We start from the raw sequence: 25,594 nt of genomic DNA on the forward strand, positions 1-25,594 counted from the left end.
TTCCATATTCAACCTCTAAATCATCATGTGAAAAATGAATTTTGAATTGACTGAGTTTATCTCGATGAGGTATTGAAATGAGCTTTCTGGTCTTAAACATTTAGGTGTGACAAAAACAAAAGTCATCTGTGATACAGCAGATGCCTTGTTAAAATGCTCTGCTAAGAGAAGTGGAGACAGAAACAGATTTAGATATTGAATTAAAACATCCCAAAGAGTTTAAACCTTTATATAACTTCCTTGAACTTCCACTGGTGCTAGCTGGAGCTCAGACATTAGAATAACATTCGGAGGATTTGGAAAATCGCCCATGACATCTATTACCATTAATGGTAGTTCATGGACTTGATATTTATGGTCATGTGAGAAGGGTTAAGAGCACCGGTGGACAAACAGAGCAAAGCAGACATTGATAAGCTCACATTCTGCTCTTTTCTGTTAAACCATCACTCTTTGTGACTCGTGTAATTAACACACAAAGCACTGGGAATGAAAGAGCCAGATTCAATTGGTCCCTGTGAGACTTTGGTCTCAGCCTACGAATAAGATATTGCAGCATGGACAGTATTTTACTGAAAGCAGAGAATAGATTTGTCTCCTGGCAGACACAGCAGATATTTCATCCAGGCTACGCCTGCAGCTTTAAGCCGTGTTGGTATTAGAGCGCTTAAAACTTGTTGGGAGCTTTACAGGCCACAAGGGAATATTTTCACAATATCAGTTACTTCAAACGCACACACACACACACACACACACACACACACACACACACACACTAGGCTTCCAGGGATTTACCCGCACATTATAAGTGACATAATGGAGAAAACTGTTTGGAAAGTGATTTGACGACTTTGTTTTTCTAATTAGCAGAATTAGTAAATCCATCTTCTCTCTGTGTGAAACGATCGGGATGCTGCAGAGAGCAAACGGCTCCTTGCAGCAGCTTCAGGAAGTGAAGGCCAGCCGGGTGAAATAAATGAATGAACAGCAGATCACTATGTGGCTGTCTTCAGTTCATTGGGCATACAGGAATGGTTAGACAGCGTTTGCTGGGAGCCGACTGGAAATCTGCTGGAGAAAAGCCAATCCAAAGACTGATTTGTGATGGTTTTCTTAGCTTCAGAGCTGAAAGCAGAACAACAAAAGCTAAAACAAGAGGTTATAAAATCTCCCACGAGCCCCTTTCAACGTCATTTCTGAAATATTTTTTGACAGGCTTTGGCGCTTTGATGACTTTGTAACGCTTGTGCCAATGGCTCTGTGTGGCGGATTGGGACGGAGCACAGCATCCCGACTGTGAAGAGGAGAGGAAGTGTTTTCAGGTGTGGAGGAACTGGTTTACTTATTCATCAGGTTTTCAAGTTCTGGTGGACACGATATTTCTGTGGAATGATAAATGGCCTTCAGAGAAGCAGGTGGATGGAGAAGGGGGAGGAGGTAAATAAGGAAACAGCCTGACAAACAAAGGGGGCTTCGTGATGCATCGACTGAAACGAAGCCACAGGTGTTTGTGTACGTCTGTGAGCTCGTGTGAGCGAGCAGAACCCCACTGTAGCAGGACGCTTCCCTGCCTCTATTTCTGCCAGACCTCCTGCAGGAGTGAGCCTCACAGAGCCACCTCCGTGGAGCGACTGCTTGGATGAAGACGGTGCGTTTGGGCAGGGATACAAAATAAATAAATAAATAAATAAACAACAACAAAAAATCCTTCCCCAAGTGAAAAAGTTACTCTAATGCAGCAGGAGGAGGTGGACAGGAAAGCTATTAAGGCTGAGCGAGGGCCTGGGGTCCACTCCAGTCTTACACTCCAACCCTGAGCTGCACTTTGTGCATCACACACACACACACACACACACACACACACACACACACACACACACACACATCCTGTCAGCTTCCCGTTCCAGCTCAGTTCCATCTGAACTCTTTCTCAGCGCTGAGCTGTGCAGTCTGAGGGAATCGGGTCATTTAAATGTACATAATTTGCTCTCGAAGGCTCACTCTTGGTCTGCCTGTTCCCCTGTGGTGCCACAAAGAAACTGGCCAGGAGAGACAGACACGGAGAAGAAATTTTATCCTGGATAAATCCGCTGGCCTGAACAGAGAGCTTCAGGTACACTGGACGTTTGTTCCCTGGAGACACTGATGCCAACACGTGTTTTTGTCTCACCTCATCAGCAGTTCCTTTTGCAGGAAACGTCCAAACATGTTTGTTTGGTAAAGATGAAAAGAAAATAGCAAATTAGAGTTCAGAAAAGATCTGTCAATAAACTGATTTATATTCAGCAAACTACATTTCAAGCAGCTGCAAAGCATTGCAAGTTGCTGCAAATTATCTTCTAAACATCTAATTTTCAGGATAAAAACAAGTGATTTTTTATTGTTTTAAAGCTAATTGGTCTAATACTTACCTGTGGACCTGATTTCATGCAGGATTTAAAAAAAAATCTGAAATTAAAAACAAGCATTTAGCATAATTAAATAATATTAAAGCTCATGCCTACGTTAAGTGTACCGTATATTTGCTCACTTAAAGGAGCAACAAGCTCCCACAGGTCAGGTTATGACTCACAGACGGGCATGGGAGATAAGACAAAGACAGAGATCAAAGGGATTGAAAGGAAAAGAAAAGAAATTTGGCCTTTGTCAAATCCGACATGTGGCCTTTAGCTGATCAGATGGTGATTGTGTTGACAGTGTTGAACAAGACAGTGTGTGTACTGTAGTGTGTACTGCTACACATCGGAATATCCGACATCTGTTTGCTTCTTTCTCTGTGTGAGGGTTTTCCTAACCTGTGGATTAAAAAGGCCTCCGTCTTTAAACCAGCACTGACCCGTATTAGCTGGGGAATGTGGCGGAGCTTTGAACACACGTCTGTTTTCCAACAACAGGATAAACAAATCCTCAATAAGTCAATCTATTTTTGGCTCAGCCATCCAGTTTTAAATACACAGTAAATAAAAGCAAGAATTTGCAGGATTACAGACCTGCTTTTGGTAAATTTGGACAAAACAATTTGAAACTACCCTGATGTTGGCCCTGTACTTTAATTAGTTTCATACAGTCAGCACTGGCTAATTTATGTACAAGTTAGAAATGTAGACGTTTAATAATAAAAGTAGAAATAACTTTCCTTAATGCTGATCGTGTTCTAATTCCAAATAAACCAGATTACTAATCTTCATTTATTAAGATGATGCTTTTGTCTCTTTGTTCAGGGTTATGAAGGAGAATCAATCACTGATTCATCTCAATATCAAAGTGATGCAGTCAACGTAAATTTACTGCCTATTAATTTAGCCAAAAATGTCTTAAAGTTGAAGAAATGACAAATCATATGAGATTTTTAAAAAGGCTTCATGGTATGGACTCGGATAAGTCCCATTTCAAACAAAGCTTGGATTTAATTAAAGTAGCAACCAACAAATTATTGGAATTATTAATTCTGCTCACATTACCATCGACTATCACATATAACCCTCTGCCTGATAAGACACCATCTTTGATGACCTCTAATCTCAATTTAAATATGCCCCATGCTGCTTTAGGAGTCATTCATTTGTAGAAGTCTGCAGCTGTGACCAACAAATAATCTATTAGTTTGTTTTATCAGATTGTTGCACAATGATTTATACATGCTTATGCAATCCTAGTCTGCTTTACACAGCTGAGTTGTGTATTCTTTAGTCATTTAAAACCCAGTAGCAAGGTTTAAAAAAAAAACCTTAGAGGTGTTTTCAACTAAAAAGACTTTATCTCCTTTTGCCAAGAGTGAATCTGCTGGTGTCTGCGTACCAGAGCCCTATTATTCAGCTTGTATTTAGATCAGGATTATTGTGATTTAGTTTAAAGCCAGTACCTCCATGGCCTCTTGACTGCTGGGGATCAGTTGAAGAAACAAATCTGTAATCAAGAAGCTTTTATTGCTGTCATACCAGCGTCCTGGTGCAACGAGGTGACACAAATAAAATCTTTCGAGGTGGTGGTCATAAAATTGGAATATCATGACAACATTTATTTATCTCAGTAATTCCAATCCGCAGCTGTGTTCCCATCATTTTTCTCCTGATGCGTTTGAAGCTTATAGTCGACTACAGTGGGCTGCATGGTGGCGCAGTGGTTAGCACTGTTGCCTCGCAGCACGAAGGTCGCAGGTTCAAAACTCGGTAGCGCCCTTTCTGTGTGGAGTTGCGTGTTCTCTCCATGCATGTGTGGGTTTCCTTCGGGTACTCTGGTTTCCCCACAGATCACAACATGCCCTGTAGGTTATAAATTGTAAGTCGCTTTGGATAAAAGCGTCTGCTAAATACCATACCATACCATACCAATTTTATTTATATAGCACATTTAAACACGGCATGAGAGCCGACCAAAGTGCTGAACAAAACACACAATAAAAACAATCAAAAATAAAAACTAAATCCATTAAAATCAAGTAATCCAACCCTAAAAGGAAAGGTAGAAAGGGAATAAGTTAGACAGAATTAAAAGCCAGAGAATAAAAGTGAGTTTTTAAACGAGACTTAAAAAGGGAAAGAGAGGAAGAGAGTCTGATCGGGAGGGGCAAGTGGTTCCAGAGCTTCGGTGCACAAACTGAAAAGGCGCGCTCCCCGCGGGACTTACAGCGAGAGCTAGGGACATGTAGGAGGTGTTGGTCAGCTGATCGGAGAGATCTTGTAGGGACATATGGGTGAATGAGCTCAGACAAGTAGCCAGGTGCTAAGTTATTTAGGGATTTAAACACAAAAACCAGGATCTTAAACTCTATCCGGAGATGGATGGGGAGCCAATGAAGATTTTCTAAAACCGGTGTGATGTGTTCTCGCTGCCTGGTGCCAGTCAAGAAACGAGCTGCTGCGTTCTGCACAAGCTGAAGTCGAGCGAGAGTGGAGGAGGAGATACCGTATAGCACTGAGTTAGAGTAGTCGAGACGGGAAGTAATAAATGCATGGACAACTGAATGAAGATGACGCCTTTTTAAAATGGGCTTAACTTTAGAGAGACGCCTCAGGTGGTAATAACAGGTCTTAACTACCTGGTTGACATGAATGTCCATTTTTAGTTTAGCGTCCATCACAACCCCTAAGTTTGTGACACGGTTTTTCAACCCAGTTGTGATAAATGGAAGGGTCAGTTGGGGACTTTGAGAAGTACCAGGGCTGAAAATGATGGCCTCTGTCTTAGCGTCGTTCAGCAAAAGAAAGTTTTCTGACAGCCAGCTCTTCACATCATTGCAGCATTCAACAAGGGGCAGTAAGGAGTCATTAGGCTTCACAGAGGCATATAATTGGCAATCGTCTGCATAAAAATGGTAATCAATGTGGTGTTTTTTAAAAATGTCACCCAGGGGCAAAATATATAAATTAAATAAAAGGGGTCCAAGAATAGAGCCCTGAGGAACACCACAAGTCAAAGCCGCAGAGGGGGAGGCAGCACTACCCATCATAACATTAAAGGTGCGGTCACAGAAGTAGGACCTAAACCAGTCTAAGGCAGTCCCCTGGATGCCGACCAGCTGGTTGAGCCGAGTCAGCAGAATAGCGTGATCAACCGTATCGAAAGCAGCCGACAGATCCAATAAAACCAGCAATACATTAGAACCAGAGCCAAGGGTTAATAAAATGTCATTAAAAACACGAAGATGAGCTGACTCGGTGCTATGGAGGGATCGGAAGCCTGACTGGAAGGGATCCATTAAACCATGATCATCTAGATGAGACATAATTTGGTTAAAAACAGCACGCTCTAACAGTTTTGATAAAAATGGAAGCTTGGAGATCGGGCGAAAATTACTCATAACAGAGGTGTCAAGGCCAGGCTTCTTCAGAACGGGTTGAACTACTGCATGTTTAAAAGCACGGGGTACAACACCAGTGGATAAGCTGTTGTTAATAATGCTCAGAATAAGGGGGCCAGTGACAGAATATGTCTCTTTAAGGAGGTGTGGAGGAACAGGGTCAACCGGAGAACCTGACGGCTTCAAGGCAGACAGGAGGTTCTCAAGAGAGGACAAAGAAAGCAAGTCAAAGTTATCCAGAGACCGAAGCCGAATGGGTTCAGGATGACTTGTGACATAGGGAGAACTAATCTGAGCCCGGATACTAGCAATTTTTCCAAGAAAAAATTTCAAAAATTGAGTGCATTGAGCATCCGAGGTAGTAAGAGAGTGGTGGTCACTGGCTGAAAGAACAGCATTGAGGGTCTGATACAGGACACGCTGGTTGCCAAAGGATGCAGTAATAATATTTGAAAAGAATTTATTACGGGCATCTTTAACTACTTTCTGGTAACGAGCACAGGTATCTATCAATATTTGGTATGAAATCTGAAGCTTATCCTTTTTCCATCTACGCTCGGCTCTTCTGCACTCACGCCTGACAGATCTGGTAGTTGCACTGATCCAGGGATCCGACCGAACTTTAGAGCGTCTAGTTCTCATAGGGGCTATCTGATCTAGCACAGTAAGGCAGGAAGATCGAAAAAGTGCAACAAATCATCAGTGCTAGAAAACACCTGCAAAGTGGAAACAAGATCAGTGAATAAAGTACAGAATTCTGTTGCAGTAGATGGTGTAAAAGATCGGGCTCTGCGAGCAGGCATTAAATTAATTAAAGAGGCATTGGATCTATGAAGGCGAAACAAAACCGGGAAATGATCTGAAATATGGACAGCATCAACAAACAGGTCAGTGATCTTCAAGCCATGAGTGAGAACCAAGTCCAAGGTGTGAGAGCGTTCATGTGTTGGCATATTAACCAACTGGGTCAGGCCAAAAGAGTCAATAACATTTAAAAATTCTCCCACAAGAGGCTTCTCAGGGCAGCAAACATGAATATTAAAATCACCTAAGATAAGAACACATTCATAGTGTGAACAGATATCAGATAAAATATCAGAAAACTGGGTTATAAAGTCTCTGCTGTATTTTGGAGGACGGTACAGCAAGGCACAGAGAACGGGAGGTGAAGAACACAGTTCAAAGGCAGTTAACTCAAAGCTGGTAAAATCAGGGAAGGTGATGGGTTTACAGACAATAGTCCGTTTGAAGATGGTCAAAAGACCACCACCACAACCAGTTGTTCTTGGATTATTAAAATATGCACAGTCAGCAGGTAAAGTTTCAGAAATAGTGGCTAAATCATCAGGAGCAATCCAAGATTCCGTTATGAGAAGGAAATCCAGGTTATTGTCAATAAAATAATCCTTAATAATGAATGATTTATTGCCAAGAGAGCGAGTGTTCATCAGGGCAAACCTGTACGGCGGTACTGGATCCAACCTGGGTGTATGAGAAGAGATGTGCTTCAGAACCCGAATGTTTGAGAAATCCACACCACGGTGGCACCAGCAGGGAGACGGAGCAGGGTGAGACGAGGATGCAGCGCAGAGGCCAGAGGCAGAGCCGGGAGCGGAGAAGAGCCGCCGGTCCACAGACTCCAGGTAACACCTCACAGAGCGGCATCGAGCTGGCACACCCATTCGAGACTGCATGAACCCCGAGGTGCGTGCCAGCTCAGCTCGGACACGGACCAGACAGCCACCACGCTTACCACGCCGACGGCGCCGCTTCCTGAACCACAACGGACCGGGGATTCTCCACAGAGAGGCTGGAATAGTATAGCGCAGCATTTGCAGGGTCTCGCGATGGTAGTGATGGTAATCCTGGCCAGGGAGCCAAGGCGAACGAAGATCCAGGAGGTTGGCACGGTCATAAGTCAGGATAGCAGTCCCAACATTAACCACAAAACACAAGAACAGCGAAAAAATTAAAAAAATAGAGAACAGCAGACGGCTTGCCGAACACGCTGGCGCCATCTTGCCACAAACAACGCTTCAAATCACGCACGCACGCACGCACACAAATGAATAAACATAATAAACATAAAGAGCTCACTGGAGTGGCTGGGTATAAGAGAAGGTGGAAACTAATTGCTTTACCGACCATTTTCCCTCACAAGGAGCCTGAACACCCTCGGAGAGACGAGAGGCGTTGGACGCTCTCCTGAGGCGACAACCCGCTCCTGCAGCTGCCGCTTCTGTCACGTTCAACGAACCATCGGACAGGCCACTCGTCACGGATGAAGCTGAACATTCACCTCTCCCATCAGTAAAACAAGCAGTAAGTTTAGCAATACAGTGTTCTCCAGATATATAATGTCTGCAACAATGATTCAAGTCCTTTCACTGAATATCCTAATCATCTATGAAGCATATGACAGCTCTGGATGCTGAAATTCTCCTAAATCATACATAACTGATCACACGATAGCTTACCGTTAACTTCTGCTGACTAAAATGTGAGCTCTTGACAACAAACACTCTCCTTCTTGGTTACCATGGAGACACATTTGCCGCACATACACCACCGGTTTTGTCCTGCTCTCGCTTCATCCCGCCCTTCTTGCTCTTCTTGTTGATGCTCGTTTTGTGAAACATGGTCAGTGATGTCATCATTAATGTTTCACTCTGGTTCAAATTGAAAAGGCTGAACAGATGACATGTTTATGTCGTTGAACAGTCCCTACAGGGTCCCAAAGCCGGCGAGTGCCACCGAGGAACAACCATATGACATCACTACCCAGAGTGCATTGTGACACTAACAACAATGGCGACCTACGAGTTACAAATTTTTTACAAGTTTTATAAAAATGAAGACATTAAGAATGTTTTTTTTACACCACTTTAATATACAGTGGGGCAAAAAAGTATTTAGTCAGCCACCGATTGTGCAAGTTCTCCCACTTAAAATGATGACAGAGGTCAGTAATTTTCATCATAGGTACACTTCAACTGTGAGAGACAGAAGGTGAAAAAAAAATCCATGAATTCACATGGCGGGATTTTTAAAGAATTTATTTGTAAATCAGGGTGGAAAATAAGTATTTGGTCACTTCAAACAAGGAAAATCTCTGGCTCTCACAGACCTGTAAAGTCTTCTTTAAGAAGCTTTTCTGTCTCTCCACTCGTTACCTGTATTAATGGCACCTGTTTGAACACATTATCTGTATAAAAGACACCTGTCCACAGCCTCAAACAGTCAGACTCCAAACTCCACTATGGCCAAGACCAAAGAGCTTTCGAAGGACACCAGGAAAACAATTGTAGACCTGCACCAGACTGGGAAGAGTGAATCTACAATAGGCAAGCAGCTTGGTGTGAAAAAAATCAACTGTGGGAGCAATTATCAGAAAATGGAAGACATACAAGACCACTGATAATCTCCCTCGATCTGGGGCTCCACGCAAGATCTCATCCCGTGGGGTCAAAATGATCATGAGAACGGTGAGCAAGAATCCCAGAACCACACGGGGGGACCTGGTGAATGACCTGCAGAGAGCTGGGACCACAGTAACAAAGGTCACCATCAGTAACACACTACAACGGCAGGGAATCAAATCCTGCAGTGCCAGGCGTGTTCCGCTGCTGAAGCCAGTGCATGTCCAGGCCTGTCTGAAGTTTGCCAGAGAGCACATGGATGATACAGCAGAGGACTGGGAGAATGTCATGTGGTCAGATGAAACCAAAGTAGAACTTTTTGGTATAAACTCAACTCGTCGTGTTTGGAGGAAGAAGAATACTGAGTTGCATCCCAAGAACACCATACCTACTGTGAAGCATGGGGGTGGGAACATCATGCTTTGGGGCTGTTTTTCTGCTAAGGGGACAGGACGACTGATCCGTGTTAAGGACAGAATGAATGGGGCCATGTATCGTGAGATTCTGAGCATAAACCTGCTTCCATCAGTGAGAGCTTTGAAGATGAAACGTGGCTGGGTCTTCCAACACGACAATGATCCCAAACACACCACCCGGGCAACAAAGGAGTGGCTCCGTAAGAAGCATTTGAAAGTCCTGGAGTGGCCTAGCCAGTCTCCACACCTCAACCCCATAGAAAATCTGTGGAGGGAGTTGAAAGTCCGTGTTGCTCGGCGACAGCCCCAAAACATCACTGCTCTCGAGAAGATCTGCATGGAGGAATGGGCCAAAATACCAGCTACTGTGTGTGCAAACCTGGTAAAGACCTATAGCAATCGTTTGACCTCTGTTATTGCCAACAAAGGTTATGTTACAAAGTATTGAGTTGAATTTTTGTTTTTGACCAAATACTTATTTTCCACCCTGATTCACAAATAAATTCTTTAAAAATCCTGCCATGTGAATTCATGGATTTTTTTTTCACATTCTGTCTCTCACAGTTGAAGTGTACCTATGATGAAAATTACTGACCACTGTCATCATTTTAAGTGGGAGAACTTGCACAATCGGTGGCTGACTAAATACTTTTTTGCCCCACTGAGTGATACTAACATTTATCTTTTAAGAACCAGAAACTTTTGTAACCTGGGTTCGTTTTAATTTTGATGATTTGCTGATTCAGTATCTCAAAATAGGAGGATCTTGGTTGACATCCTTATTTAACTTTGTGCACATGTGCAAGTGGCTGTGTGGCAAAAACACGCTATCAATACACAATGAACACTTTCAAGAAAGTTTGCAGGCAAAATCCCAAATTTATGAAAACTTTATCGTCTAACAACAAAAGGAGGTTTAGATCTATATTGAAGACCAAATCAAGTTACTTGCTTAAAGGTAAAGACTTGCGTTCATTTTTTCATTAATCTGGGAACCCATGAGCTGACCGGAAAGGAAGGAGACTTGGGCCCCCTTTAGGGATAACCTCTCCCTGGAGAGGATTGTGAAACTTTCAAAAATGTGTGTTGATGGTTCCACAAACAGCTTCCCATTTTAGTTTGATTGCTTGTTCCTGAATTTTGTACCTATCTAATATCGTATACAAAGTCTGTAAAGTATTTTGCATTATGGATTCTGTATTATCTTTATAAAATATTATCTTTATTTTATCTTAGTATTATATTTATGTTTATGTTAGGCCTGTTTATGTCCTTAGGTTCAGGATTGGTTATCTCATTATGTTCATTTCCAATGTCTTCCATGCCCCCTCCTAGCTCGGATCACACCAGTGATATTTATGTTTATTTTAACTGAGCTCCTAGATAGTTGTTTTGTAATCTTGGCAGTGCCAATCCATCTTTTGCTTTTAGTTGTAGTATTCTAGTTTCACCCGTGGTCTTTAGTTTCCTCACCTAGACATCATTCTCTCCCATATTAAGAATTGTTTGAGTAGGCTAATATCCATTGGGAGCGCTCGGAATAAATAGAGGAATCTTGGTGTTCATTTTCATTATCTCTATCCTAGAACTTAAATCTAGTTGTGGAATATTCAGTCTTTTGATATCTGCAGTTATATTAACTTTGAGTTGTTCATAATTTTTATTGATGGTTTCTGAGTATTTTGCTGTTAATATCACTCCTAAATAATTGAATCTGCTTTCCAGTTAAATTCATATATACTTCCATCCATCCATCCATCCATCCATCCATCCATCCTTTTTCTTCCACTTATCAGGAGTCAGATCGCAGGGCCAGCAGCCTAAGCAGAGAGGTCCAGACTTCCCTCTCCCCGGCTGCTTGGGGAATCCCAAGGCGTTCCCTGACCAGCCGAGAGACATAGTCCCTTCAGCGAGTCCTGGGTCTTCCTTTAGGTCTCCTCCCGGTTAGACCTGCCTGGAAAACCTCACCAGGAGGCCTCCTAATCAGATGTCTGAGCCACCTCAACTGGCTCCTCTCAACGTGGAGGAGCAGTGGGTCTACTCCAAGCCCCTCCTGGATGACCAAGCTTCTCTCCCTATTTCTAAAGCTTGGTTTATGCTTGACGCATTCACTTTCCGCTTGGTGATGCGGCTCGCGGCTGGAACGCACTTCACAACTCGCAGCGTTTATGGTACATGCGGCTTGTCTCTGCGGTGAGCCAATATTCTCCCAAACTGAACGGGGCAGCATGGAGCTCTACGGCATGCATCCAACACTAGACCAAGCAGAAATTACTGTTTACAACATGGCATTCCAGCATTTTTTTAACAGCGTCCTCGTCTTTTCTGACAGTGCGAGCTATTTCTCTCCAAGAATTATTAACAACATGTTGATCACTGTGATCTTTGAGAGCTGAATCATACAAATGTCTGTATTTACGAACCTCTGCCATACTAGTTCTTGCCGGTCCGCCATGTTTTTCCACGTCCGACCGTCCGCGTGGTTAGAAAATTTCCTAGGTGCGCGTTGCGGAAATTTTGGGCGGTGCGGAGGTGTGGTGGAGGGGCGTGGTTGTTAAAATGACGCAACTTTTCCGCACGGACCTCGCGGACGCGTCAAGCATAAACCAACCTTAAGGAAGAGCCTAGTCACCCTGTAGAAAAAACTCATGTTGACTGCTTTTATCCATGATCTTGTTCTTTCGGTCACTACCCAAAGCTCGTGATTATAGGTGGGGTTAGGAATATGGACTGGTAAGATAAGATCTTTGCCTTCTGGCTCAGCTCGCTCTACCACTTTAGACCGGCAGAACGCCTGCATCACTGCAGACGCAGCACCAATCCGCCTGTTGTTTTCGCCCCCGAGATACTTAAACTCCTCCACTTGGGGCAGGACCTCATCCCTGACCCAGAGAAGGCATTCTACCCTTTTCTGACTCTAGACCATGGTCTAAATAGATAGATTTGCCTGAAGTTATGGGAAGGAAAGTAAATACATCTTAATATTTGGGTTTACTTATGTTTATTTCATACCTTGACATTGTTTCATAGAACTTGAAGGTAATAACACATCTGGATCTTTTAGATACGTTATTATGTCATCTGCAAACATTCCAAAGTGTAGTTCTCTTTTGTTTCCCGTTAACCCCTTTGATTTAAGTATTTGTTTTGTATTGATTAAGCTAGTGGTTCAATGATGCATGCAAAAGTATAGGAGAGAGGGGAGGCCTTGTCAATCTTTGCAAATTAATGGTGTTTGTCAGGTTACCATTTATTTTAAGTCTGGCTGCATGTTGGTTATACGCTGTTTTAATCTAGAGCTTTGTCTTTAAATCCCATTCTTTTTAAAACATTGCATAAAAAATACCAGTTGACCGGGTCAAATGCTTTATAGAAAGACAAAAACAAAGTAACAACTGCATCAAAATCTAGTTAGAATTAGAAGATAGCATTACTACATGTGTTAAGAATCTGAATAAATGTAGAGAAAATCAAAGCTGTGATTGTTGTGACTTAAAGCTGAGTTAAAGCCTGAATGTGAAACAAATCCTGTAACACTTTATTTTGATGATTCTGACTGGTGCTGTTATAATAAATCTAATATCTAGCAGAATCAAACTGAGATTTAATTGCTGCTGTGTGTTTTTTTTTTCACATTATTAAGGATGAAACAGACTTTCCTAATTTCTAGTAGACTCCAGTGTGCAGTCAGGCTAAAAAAGCACGCTCAATTAGCTGTAGCAAATAATCTGGCCTTTGGCTGAAACACTCTAGTTCTTGGCAAACTTTGCCGGCTGTCATGGCAACAAGTGACACTCTGACATTTTCAGTTGGGTGTTTATCACCTCACTCTCTCCTCGCGTATGCCTCTGACATTTTGGAAGGGGTGAATCTGGCACCGGGTTCAGAAGCAGCGCCGCTGCGTGCTCGTGAGCTTCTTTTAACATGTTGGGCAACAGACAGGATGAACGCCATGGCCGTCTGCTGCTACGTGTACATTTATGTGCGTTCACCTTAAAGTTGATTTCTCAGTTGGGATGTTTAGAGACAACTGCTGAAATAAAATACAAACAAGTGGTAATGCCATGCAAATGATCCAATATAGAAACATGACGATAAAGTCTGTCAGGTTTTTATCTGATTTTTATGCATGTGTGAGAGACCTAGCTGTTCTGATACTGCATGTGTGTGTGTGTGTGTGTGTGTGTGTGTGTGTGTGTGTGTGTGTGTGTGTGTGTGTGTGTGTGTGTGTGTGTGTGTGTGTGTGATTTCTTCACAAATCACCAAGTTTGAGTAAAAAAGGTAACTTGTGTAATTTTTAGGCCATTTTGAGCATAAACAGATTTTTCAGCAGACGATGTGGACAAATGTATCATTTTGGCAAAAACATAAAAGTTGAATGAATCTGGACAAGTTAAAAAGCTGGAACTCCTAATGTTGCATTAAGGAAACAGAGCATTCATTTTCCTGTAGTTACTCTACGTCTTAAATGATAAGCTAATGTTGATTCAGTTACAGCAGAGAAAAACAAAGTGCAATGTTCCGGTTTACTAAATAGAAACTACTGCTTTGTTTAATCTAATTTGTTGTTTTTATTTTACATTAACCATTTTTATGTCATCTGAGAATATTTTGTTGGAGAATTTACTACAAGAAAACTTTTATTTTTCTTCAAAGTTGTAACTGTTTACACAAATTAAACCTTTATTTTCCTCTTTGTTCGCTGATCGTGTCAAAATGAACTAAACCATGACCTTAAAACCAAAGCATGTATCCAACCTGGATTATAAGCGTGGCCTTAAATGCTTTTTACTCTAAATTAAATCCCACTGAGGCATCTTTAATCCTTATTATACATTTTAATTAATTAATTAATTAAATTATTAAAACGTTTCTGGTGTTTGAGCTCCAAAAATGCACATTCAAAATTTCCTATGAGAACATTATATAATATTTCAAATGTCCCAATTGCTTTATATAAATTTCCTCCTTGGCTTCAGCCCTAACAAAATGTAATAAAAAATGTGTGTGTTTCTGAAATCTAACCCCTTGCCAGGTTTATATTTAATACCAGTATTGTGAAAAAAAAATTCAAATATCTTTTTTTTTGTTTGTTTGTTTGTTTTGTGTTCAAATGACCAGTTTTGGGGTTAAACTGTTAAAGCTTTGGAGTGTCACAAATAGGCATACAAATAGTTTTTGCTCTTTATAGTTTTTGTGTAATTTGATGTTTTCTATAAAAGTCATGATTTTAACTTTAGTGTGCAAAAAATGACGACACAATACTTCCTCATACAATATTTCATAACACTCAAATTCAGGCAGTATGTTAAAAACTATGCAAATATTTAAGCTTATTAGAAAAAAAAATATTACATGGGAGTCAATGGCACAAAAATGCACTAAGGGCAGTAACACTACAAAATGAGTTGTGTTACATTAAATAGAGTGGGAAAATATTATTCATTATTTATTGTATTTCCCCCCAAAATACACATTCTCACAAAAAATAGATAAACTGATGTAGCGTAGCCAAAATTATTCACAAAAATACACCTGTGTGCACAAAAAAAGGCACAAAAACTGATGTATTTACAAATGTTAAAACAACAGTGAAGCTAAATGTGGACAGAACAGGAAGATTTGATGAGACCTTAAGTCAGTTAATTTATGTTTATGTTTATTTATTTGGCAGATGCTGTTATCCAAAGCGACGTGCAATTGTTAACCTATAGGACATGTTGTGATCTGTGGGGGAAACCGGAGTATGCGGAGGAACCCCACACATGCATGGGGACAACACGCAACTCCACACAGAAAGGCCACAGCCGAGTTTTGAACCTGCAACCTTCTCGCTGCAAGGCAACAGTTCTAGCAACTGCTCCACCAATTTAGTAAACACATAGTTAAATCCAGAAAACTACATGCAAGCAGAAAAACTATTTACAATATTTATAGAAAATATCTCTGGAGGGACAAGATCAGGGAATTTAGTGAAGCTGTCACCGAGGAAGTCTGCGTTCTGGAGAACGACACAGAAGAACGAGAGTTAGGGCTAGAGCAGATCAGCAAAACGCCAAAGACACGGAACCGATCCGGATCGATTCTGAGACGCCAACAAGCATTTGTCTTACTTTGAGACATCCTCTTCTTTATTCATAAACCTTTTGGTCTTGAGCTGCCGGTGGTGCCACAGTTCCTACAGGACCACCCTAGCCTTCCACAGCATGGATGGTTCAGCAGGGTAAGTTCATGGGCAAACCACTCCGGGAACGCGTGTGCTAATGTTCCACAATGACACATCAGAACCCTCTACCTCTTACATGCTAAGCTAATGCTAAACACAACATAGAAAATAATTGTAAAGAGTAATATCTTACCACTGAACTCAGAAAGGCCAGATGCTGAGTCCAGCAGTTGACTCCAAAGTCAATCAGCCGGACCTTTGGAACTGCTGCTCCTGTGTCCACGAGGATGGTCCCCAGATTTATGTACCCGTGGAAGACGTTGTTCTGCTAGATGTGTAGCTGCTTCCACAAGTTGTTCCTAGAATGACCTAAAAGACAAAAGTGGAAAGGTCAGACTTTCAAGAGTCCTGTGTTGTTATGAGATCTTTAGATCATTCATCCATCCTCTTACTTCATCTTCCTTGTCTGCTCCATCCTTGATGTAGTGGAGCAAGGCAATTGCTGGAACTGGTCTTTCCAGAACCAGGATGAGCTCCAGGTCCAAGCTATACCAGTCTAGCAAGGACACTGGTGCCAATGATCCCCTCCTCCAGGAGCATTTTTTTTCTCCAGTTTGGCTATGACAACAGCTTCATGTGAAGGTTTCTGCCCATTGTCATCCTGAAACACAACAAAGATGGAGGTCAGGGTTGTTAATCTTAAAATTGATCTCTAATCCAAAAATAAGTCAGAGAGCAGATTAAAAACACATACTGCTGCTCACTCATTGTGTGTGTGTGTGTGTGTGTGTGTGTGTGTGTGTGTGTGTGTGTGTGTGTGTGTGTGTGTGTGTGTGTGTGTGTGTGTGTGTGTGTGTGTGTGTGTGTGTGTGTGTGTGTGTGTGTGTGTGTGTGTGTGTGTGTGTGTGTGTGTGTGAGGGTGTTTGATGACCACCTACAAGACACAAGCAAGACTTTGGTTAGCGCGCAAAGACCAGACCATGTGTGTGTGTGTGTGTGTGTGTGTGTGTGTGTGTGTGTGTGTGTGTGTGTGTGTGTGTGTGTTTTGTGTGTGTGTGTGTGTGTGTGTGTGTGTGTGTGTGTGTGTGTGTGTGTGTGTGTGTGTGTGTGTGTGTGTGTGTGTGAGGATGTTTGATAACCACCTACAAGACACAAGCAAGACTTTGGTTAGCGCGCAAAGACCAGACTATGTGTGTGTGTGTGTGTGTGTGTGTGTGTGTGTGTGTGTGTGTGTGTGTGTGTGTGTATGTGTATGTGTGTGTGTGAGGGTGTTTGATGACCACCTACAAGACACAAGCAAGACTTTGGTTAGCGCGCAAAGACCAGACCATGTGTGTGTGTGTGTGTGTGTGTGTGTGTGTGTGTGTGTGTGTGTGTGTGTGTGTGTGTGTGAGGGTGTTTGATGACCACCTACAAGACACAAGCAAGACTTTGGTTAGCGCGCAAAGACCAGACCATGTGTGTGTGTGTGTGTGTGTGTTTTGTGTGTGTGTGTGTGTGTGTGTGTGTGAGGGTGTTTGATGACCACCTACAAGACACAAGCAAGACTTTGGTTAGCGCGCAAAGACCAGACCATGTGTGTGTGTGTGTGTGTGTGTTTTGTGTGTGTGTGTGTGTGTGTGTGTGTGAGGGTGTTTGATGACCACCTACAAGACACAAGCAAGACTTTGGTTAGCGCGCAAAGACCAGACCATGTGTGTGTGTGTGTGTGTGTGTTTTGTGTGTGTGTGTGTGTGTGTGTGTGTGTGTGTGTGTGTCTGTGTGTGTGTGTGTGTGTGTGTGTGTGTGTGTGTGTGTGTGTGTGTGTGAGGATGTTTGATAACCACCTACAAGACACAAGCAAGACTTTGGTTAGCGCGCAAAGACCAGACTATGTGTGTGTGTGTGTGTGTGTGTGTGTGTGTGTGTGTGTGTGTGTGTGTGTGTGTGTGTGTGTGTGTGTGTGTGTGTGTGTGTGTGTGTGTGTGTGTGTGAGGATGTTTGATAACCACCTACAAGACACAAGCAAGACTTTGGTTAGCGCGCAAAGACCAGACCATGTGTGTGTGTGTGTGTGTGTGTGTGTGTGTGTGTGTGTGTGTGTGTGTGTGTGAGGGTGTTTGATGACCACCTACAAGACACAAGCAAGACTTTGGTTAGCGCGCAAAGACCAGACCATGTGTGTGTGTGTGTGTGTGTGTGTGTGTGTGTGTGTGTGTGTGTGTGTGTGTGTGTGTGTGAGGATGTTTGATAACCACCTACAGGACACAAGCAAGACTTTGGTTAGCGCGCAAAGACCAGACCATGTGTGTGTGTGTGTGTGTGTGTGTGTGTGTGTGTGTGCGCGTGTGTTTAAGCCTCAAGCCCGGTAATTGAAAATTGAGTAGAACAGTAAAGTTGTGGGCTCATGGCTCATGGCCTAATTTGGCAGATGGCTCACTGAATCTCTCAGTGGAGCCATTCCCTGACGTTTGTGTGTGTGGTGTGTGTTTCTGCTCGTGTAACTCCTCAGAGACAACGCGCCCTCTTAATGATTCAAGTTTACATCCGAATCAGCATAAGAAGTTGGAGGCCAGGAAACGTTTGTGGGCGTTGGTTTTGTTCTCTGCATTAGGACTGCTCCCTCCCCAATGGTCTCCTTCCTTTAGCAGGCTCATTACCTTCTTTGTTTACTGAAACATCATTTTACTTCCAGGTTAATGCATCTGTTAACAAGGTGTCATCCTGTGCTTTGGTTCAGTTCCTGTTTGTAGAAACCAAAATGGCCTGATTCTTTTTTATTCTTTGACACGTTTGTCTGTAGGGGTCTGCAAAATGTTTAAAGTTATGATTCAGTAAAATTTCTATAAAGTTTAGTCATCCTGTCAGTTTCTTTGATTTTTCTTCTGGTTTGATCGAATTTACTTGATGTAAAACTAATTCAGTGCACCACAAATGGATTCTATGTGTTTTTTAACACAATCACAAGTAAACAATAGTAGCCAAGAAATCTAAACCAACCGTAGCAGCAGCAAAAGATTCTGTCGATCCAGCCACGCTACATTGTAGCCTCAGCAGGCCCGACATTAACCCAAACAGTTTTGCGTCTTGTCTGTCACAGTGCCCTACTTTTACTGGTAGCAGCTCAGGAACGAGCAAAGTTTTCATATTTTTAAATCATTTTCTTGAGCCAGTAAGTGTCAAAATGACCCTTTACAAGGTTAATGAAATGCCAGTCAGGCCCCACCACCCCCTGTGGCCAGAATACGCATTTGCAACTTCAGAGTACCGGTCCAGTCTGTTGACCAGGGGCGGATTTAGGATTGAAGAAGATCCGGGGCTTAACACACACACATGTGGCACGCATTTTCAGGGCAGAGTATTGTTCCTGTTAGTGTTTAGTGTGAGATGATAGTAAATATTCCCTTTCTTTCTCCAACCACTTTACCTGATAGTAAGCTAACTTTAGGCAAACCAGCAGCACAACAAATATTTTCAAATAAGACTCACAAACCTGAGTCAACACCAATATCATCAAAGCTGGGGTTCTGCCATTGTACTTTTGGTCTAAAAAAACGTCCTTATGTCCATCTTCACTCGTGCGTTTCAGGCAGAGTGTAGAAGAAGCCGGCTGCTGAAGGGCTTCTTCTTCAGTGGTGCAGGCTCAGGCAGGCTGTATACAAACTACTGCCAGCTGCTCCCTCTCTGTTGGACTTTGGTACTGCATGTTACTTCCGCGATTTAGATCCGGGGCTTTTCATGAAACTTCCGGGGCTTCAGCCCAAGTAGCCGGGCCTAACGCCGCCCCTGCTGTTGACTCAGAAAAATTAGAACTGACACCTGACGCTGGAGTCTGGCTCCAGCATGTTTCAGATCATGAACACAGCTTTGCTTGTTTGAACCACTCCTGTAGACACTAATGAAGGCTGGGGTGACGTTTTAGCTGTTAGATTAAGGTGTTAGAAAGATGAACGCACAACGAGGAGATACATTTTGCCTTTATTTCTACCATACAGAAACTAGGGGGTGCTAAAAGCTGCCTAGTCTCCCTTTAAAGCTGTTTTAGCATCAACTTTGAACGATTTACACTTGGCCTATTCTTTGAGACAGGAGCAGATAGGTACTAAAGTCCTTAGAAAAAGGAAGTACCGTATTTTCCGGACTATAAGCCGCTACTTTTTCCCACGCTTTGAACCATGCGGCTTATAATGAGGTGCGGCTTTAGTCAACCAGAAAGGATGGATGCTGGAAAGTCTAATGAAGGAATGGTTAAAGGAGTGCTATGGAAAGCGCCCAGGAGGATTTTTATCACAGTAAAACGGCGCTGCTTGTTTTCCCAGCTTCACCCCGGGATGATGACAGCAACACGGACAGCGACACCGACATCGCCACAGAAAAGGTATGTGACGAAGCTCTTCTGAGGCTGTTCTACTCTGACACTGAAGAAGATGACTTCAGTGGTTTCAGTGCGCAGGAGGACGATGAATAAACTAATAAATAACTTTTCTGTTTTGTTTGATACTGATCAGTTCAGTTACGTTCAGTTAAACTACGTTTTCAATTCAGTAGATATCTGCGGCTTTTAACCTGGTGCGGCTCATATTGAGGTGTGCTCTATAGTCCGGAAATTACGGTATTTGGTTCTTTTTAGTGGTGTTTGGTGCCCAGTTGACTGATTACCGTAGTGATGAATACATTCTTTGTTGTTTGTTGCTCTGATTGGTCCTAGTTCGGTCCAATATCATGCAAGCAGTTTGAAAGATGACCAAAGGCATTTTCATAAAACCCAGAGTCAGAATCAAAGTGTTTAAGTGTATTAGCCTAGGGAAGATAACTCAACTGTTTGCTCTAAACTCTTGAATAGTGTAAGTTTACTTTTAAACATCCATTATTGGATTGGAACCAAGCCATTCAAATGCTCGTTTGATTTTTAAGAAGCTCAATATGTTCTTTTGCATTTCTCGTAACACGTCATTTTTTTGAGGTAAGCTACAAACCTTTTTAACCTGGACAATCTGACCATGTTGCTCATAGCTCTGGAAAAGGTACATGAGTGTGATGCATATTGCATTTTACTTTTTGATGCAATAAACTACTTATTTTCTGTTTATCTGTTTATGACAAATCAACCCCTTCTGTGTGTGTCTCTCTCCTGTCCTCTCTGGTCCCAGTGGGTCTTGGTAGAAGCAGGGGCGTTGTTAGGCCCGGCTACTTGGGCTCAAGCCCCGAATGTTTTATGAAAAGCCCTGGATCTAAATCGTGGAAGTAACATGCAGTACCAAAGTCCAACAGAGAGGGAGCAGCTGGCAGTAGTTTGTATACAGCCTGCCTGAGCCTCCACCACTGAAGAAGAAGCCCTTCAGCAGCCGGCTTCTTCTACACTCTCTGCCTGAAACGCATGAGTGAAGATGGACATAAGGACGTTTTTAGACCAAAAGTACGGCGACAGAACCCCAGCTTTGATGATACTGGTGTTGACTCAGGTTTGTGAGTCTTATTTGAAAATATTTGTTGTGCTGCTGGTTTGCCTAAAGTTAGCTTACTATCAGGTAAAGTGGTTGGAGAAAGAAAGGGAATATTTACTATCATCTCACACTAAACACTAACAGGAACAATATTCTGTCCTGAAAATGCTGAATATGTAGCTTCAGATTAAAAATTATGTGGTACAAGACAAATATATATGATGTTAACTAGTGCGTGTCATGTGTGTGTGCGTGTGTGTGTGTGTGCGCGCACACGTGTGTGTGTGTGTTAAGCCCCGGATCTTCTTCAGTCCTAAATCTGCTCCTGGGTAGAAGGTCCAGTCCAGTTGTGGTTCTGATGGAGATGTCCTGTTAAAAGGGTGCTTTGTCTCCAGATCTCCAACACTCGGTGGGTGTTGTGAAAGACTCTCAGCTACTAATTAATAAAATTTTTGATCAATGCTTGAAAAATAGATGTATTCATGACCCCGTTCTGTGTTTACAAAGGCTGATTTAGCTGGGCCAGCTTTCAGAAGTGAAGTGGCTTTTGAAAGGCAATCAGTGGTAGACATGCATGCAAAGAAAGTTTTCTAAATTCAACAAAAATTTGTCTGGTGGTTCATGGGGTATTTTGCTGACACCAGAGACTGACACACACACACACACACACACACACACACACACACACACACACACACACACACACACACACACACAGTCGCTGATAGGGTTTGGCTGATTTAACAGTGGAGTTAAGGAAGTAGCTCTAGAAGAGCGATGTCACTGAAAGTTACTACAATAGATGACAGGATGGCTTTCACGTGGTTGAATTTTATCTTTTCTTCCAAGCTTTAGCCAAAAATCACAGTCAGCGGCCATGACTGGGGCTGGAGCCGATATCCTAATCAGGTCATTTTATTTCTCAGTAAACCATGTTTACACTTACTGTAGATGGTTTTCCTGCGTGCTGTAATAACTGAATCTAAACCTATTGTTTTGTTTTTCTACTAGATATCTAAAACCAAACAACAGAAGGCTACACAGGAAACTATAGCAGGTATTTTTCTTCTCTTATTGCTATATCTTTCCTGTCATACATCAGTGATTACAGTTTTTTACAGACGTTAGGACCCATTTCTCAATACTTAGGTCACATTTGCAAAACTCTACATACAGTGTGCACAACAGAAGTCTATGTGGGCCAAACTGAGGATCAATTATCATTGCTTTGGCACAAAATGCATTGAGTGACTACCTGGTACATCTCTCACATGTCACGATGTCCCTTCTCACTCAGACACAACAACTGCCAAAAAGCATTGTACTAACAGGACATGTTGCACTTGCTTACATACTCCAACAGCAATATGTTATTGAAACATAAATGCAGTTTAACCAGCCACGGCTGACTCTATTTGTAGATGAACAGCTGCACAGGTTTTACACTTTCAATGTCATTATAAAAGTAGTCAACTGCTGAATAGGTTTGTGTTGTGATGTAAACATGGACCCAGCCAGAAATGGAGAAGTGGCTGAAAGAGGAAGAATAGAGGCTGGGAGAGGGCGAGGAGTACGTATGCGTGGTGGCAGAAGAATAAGAGGAAGATCAAGAGCTGGAGTCTCAGATGAGATCAGAGCTACTGTAATTGATCATGTAGTAAATCATGGTCTCTCAATGAGAGAGGCTGGTCAGAGAGTGCAGCTGAATCTGCAACGCTCTACAGTGGCATCTATTGTTGGAGTTTTCCGGCAGACCAACAGGTAACTTGTATTCTGCAAGGGCATGTGACTCAGGCCCTGTCCACACGTAGCCGAGGATCTGCCAAAACGTAGATATTTTTCTACGTTTTGGCCTGTCATCCACACGAAAACGGAGTTTTTTCACACGAAAACGGATCATTTTAAAAACTCCGGCCAAAGTGAAGATCTGTGTTTTCTCCGTTTTGGGTGTCTGCGTGTGGACGGACAAAACCGGAGTTTTAAGGTCCGCAACGTCACTTTCCGCGACAAAAAAACGCTGACATCACGTGTGCGACCTGTGTTTACACTAGCCGACAGCATGGATGCCCTCAGAGCTGCACTCGCTTTATCAGTTGTCCAAGCGCTTTCTGCTTGTTTGTTTTTGCAAGCGGAATTACTGCTCCTTGCGGAAGACCACAGACGAAGGACGAGGTTAAGAACGGGGGAAGTACTGCCTCCTACAGGTCTGGCAACGTATTTATCCGGGTACGTGTGGACAGAGTTTTTTTTAACGAGGTGGTGAGGATGCAAGTTTTTGGAGGGGCGGATATTCGTTTTTTAAAAAAACCCAGCTACGTGTGGACTAGGCCTCAGTTGCACATGTCAGATGTAAATAATGTTGTGTGTAATTGTTTTTGCATTTCTGCTTACTAGGACTCAACGGTTACCTCACACAGGAGGGAGAGGAAGGATGTTCACTGATGTGCAGGAAACCACCATTGTTGATCAGATGGTAATCAGAAACAATGGGATAAAGCTCACTGAGATCAGACACAGTATCTTGGCAGACAACGTTACCTTTGCAAATATTCACAGTGTAAGCCTAACAACAACTTCTAGAGTCCTGAAGAAACATCAGGTCAGGATGAAACATTTGTACACTGTGCCTTTTGAGAGGAACTCTGAACATGTCAAGCAACTCAGGAACCAACATGTCCAGGTAAGAACTGTTGCAGTAATGAACAATACCAAACACACACAAAGACAATCTGTACACATTTACTACAGTAATGTCACAGCTTATGTTGCCTTGTGGATTGTTTTCAGAGAGTCATGGAGATTGAAGGCATGCAAGCACACCACATTTTCATCTATGTGGATGAGGCAGGTTTCAACTTGGCCATAACACGGCGACGAGGGAGGAATGTGATTGGGAAGAGAGCCACGGTGAATGTCCCGGGCCAGAGGGGTGCCAACATCACAATGTGCGCAGCAATATCCACTGATGGACTGCTGTCACACAGACCAGTAATTGGGCCATACAACACTGGACGGCTCCTTGCATTCCTGCATGATCTCCATGGAAGGGTTGTGCTGGGTGAGGAAAGGGATGTGGGCAGATGGAATCAGCCAACATATATAATTGTATGGGACAATGTGGCATTTCACCACTCCCATGCAGTCACAGAGTGGTTTGTGGCCCATCCCAGAATGGAGTCACTTTTCCTCCCACCTTACTCTCCATTCCTCAACCCCATAGAGGAATTCCTTGCCTCATGGCGGTGGAAGGTGTACGACCATCATCCACATGATCAAATGTCCCTTCTGGATGCAATGTACGCTGGATGCCTGGACATATCGGCAGTAGATTGCCAGGGATGGATCAGGCATGCCAGAAGATTCTTTCCTAGGTGTATTGCCCTAGATGACATAAGATGTGATGTGGATGAGAACCTGGGGCCAAATGGAGAAGACTGAGTAGATTAGCATATTGAATCTGTATCAGTGGATGTTGTGTTTACAAAGTCTTGTGTTTTGGAAGTACTTAGTGCAAAAACAAATACCATTAAAAATAATTGAACAACTTGAAATATTGACTAATTCTGCATCATGTCTGATTCATTCCAGTAGCATCTATTGGAAGTATGAACAGAGATGTGTCCTTGTTTTACACAAGAAAATGTAATGCTACATGTTGTTAGTGTTTTTTAGGTCTTTGTTTTGTGGGTGACAAAGTGTGTTTGTCGGCTGTCAACCTTTGCTAGTGTTCTGGAGGAATGTGTTTATTTGAGACCTGGATGAAGTGTTTTGGTGGTTGTGGTGCATTTTGAATGTGAAATGAACTGTTTTGCCAGGCTGAAACTCCGTTAGGAGAACTGTGTCAAGTGTCTAGCAAAAGTGGCATTAGTATTGAGAAATGTGTCCTAACGTCTGTAAAAAAAAAAAGTGTAACACTGAGAGAATGTTAATATAAAATTTGCATCCAAAATTATACAGCAATGTTTAACTGATTTGCGCAGAAACTGGGAAGGTTAAGAGCACCATTATCACAACAGAGAAGCATCTGGCTTTAAAACAGAACTAGCTGAGAGAAAAGCTGCTATCTGCTTCACAACATCACATTTCTGATTCTTTGGTTTCTAAACAGCTCAAACAATTCATTGTTGCAAGTGTCAGATGAAGGTGTGATGTTCCCTTTAACGTGACTTTTAATTCAGCGAGAGACCCTTTTTCTCACACTTAACCTATCGATTAATTACGGTGTGCACACTGTGGTGTGTGTGTGTGTGTGTGTGTGTGTGTGTGTGTGTGTGTGTGTGTGCTCATCACCGCCTTGCCCAAAATACCTCCCTCACCATTCCATCACTGCTTTTATTTTCGTAAAGTTGTGCCAGCGGGAGCAGGTTGTG

General features: G+C 42.6%; 1 protein-coding gene across 1 annotated transcript; it reads left to right on the forward strand.

Annotated features, from left to right (window-relative positions):
- Window positions 1-23,488: 23,488 nt before the first annotated feature.
- LOC129163274 (uncharacterized) lies at window positions 23,489-24,833 on the forward strand. Its single transcript, XM_054740172.2, has 2 exons — window positions 23,489-23,904; window positions 24,012-24,833. The coding sequence occupies exons 1-2, from the start codon at window positions 23,581-23,583 to the stop codon at window positions 24,660-24,662; spliced, it is 975 nt and encodes a 324-aa protein (XP_054596147.2). The 5' UTR covers window positions 23,489-23,580; the 3' UTR covers window positions 24,663-24,833.
- The last annotated feature ends 761 nt before the right edge of the window (window positions 24,834-25,594 follow it).

Source organism: Nothobranchius furzeri, chromosome 5 (genome assembly GCF_043380555.1).
Source record: "Nothobranchius furzeri strain GRZ-AD chromosome 5, NfurGRZ-RIMD1, whole genome shotgun sequence".
Lineage (NCBI taxonomy): Eukaryota > Metazoa > Chordata > Actinopteri > Cyprinodontiformes > Nothobranchiidae > Nothobranchius > Nothobranchius furzeri.

Coding starts and splice junctions, on each gene's coding strand:
- LOC129163274 (XM_054740172.2), top strand. CDS start 23,581: ATGTTGTGTGTAATTGTTTTTGCATTTCTGCTTACTAGGACTCAACGG. Junction 23,905..24,011: donor TCAGGAACCAACATGTCCAG/GTAAGAACTGTT, acceptor GATTGTTTTCAG/AGAGTCATGGAGATTGAAGG.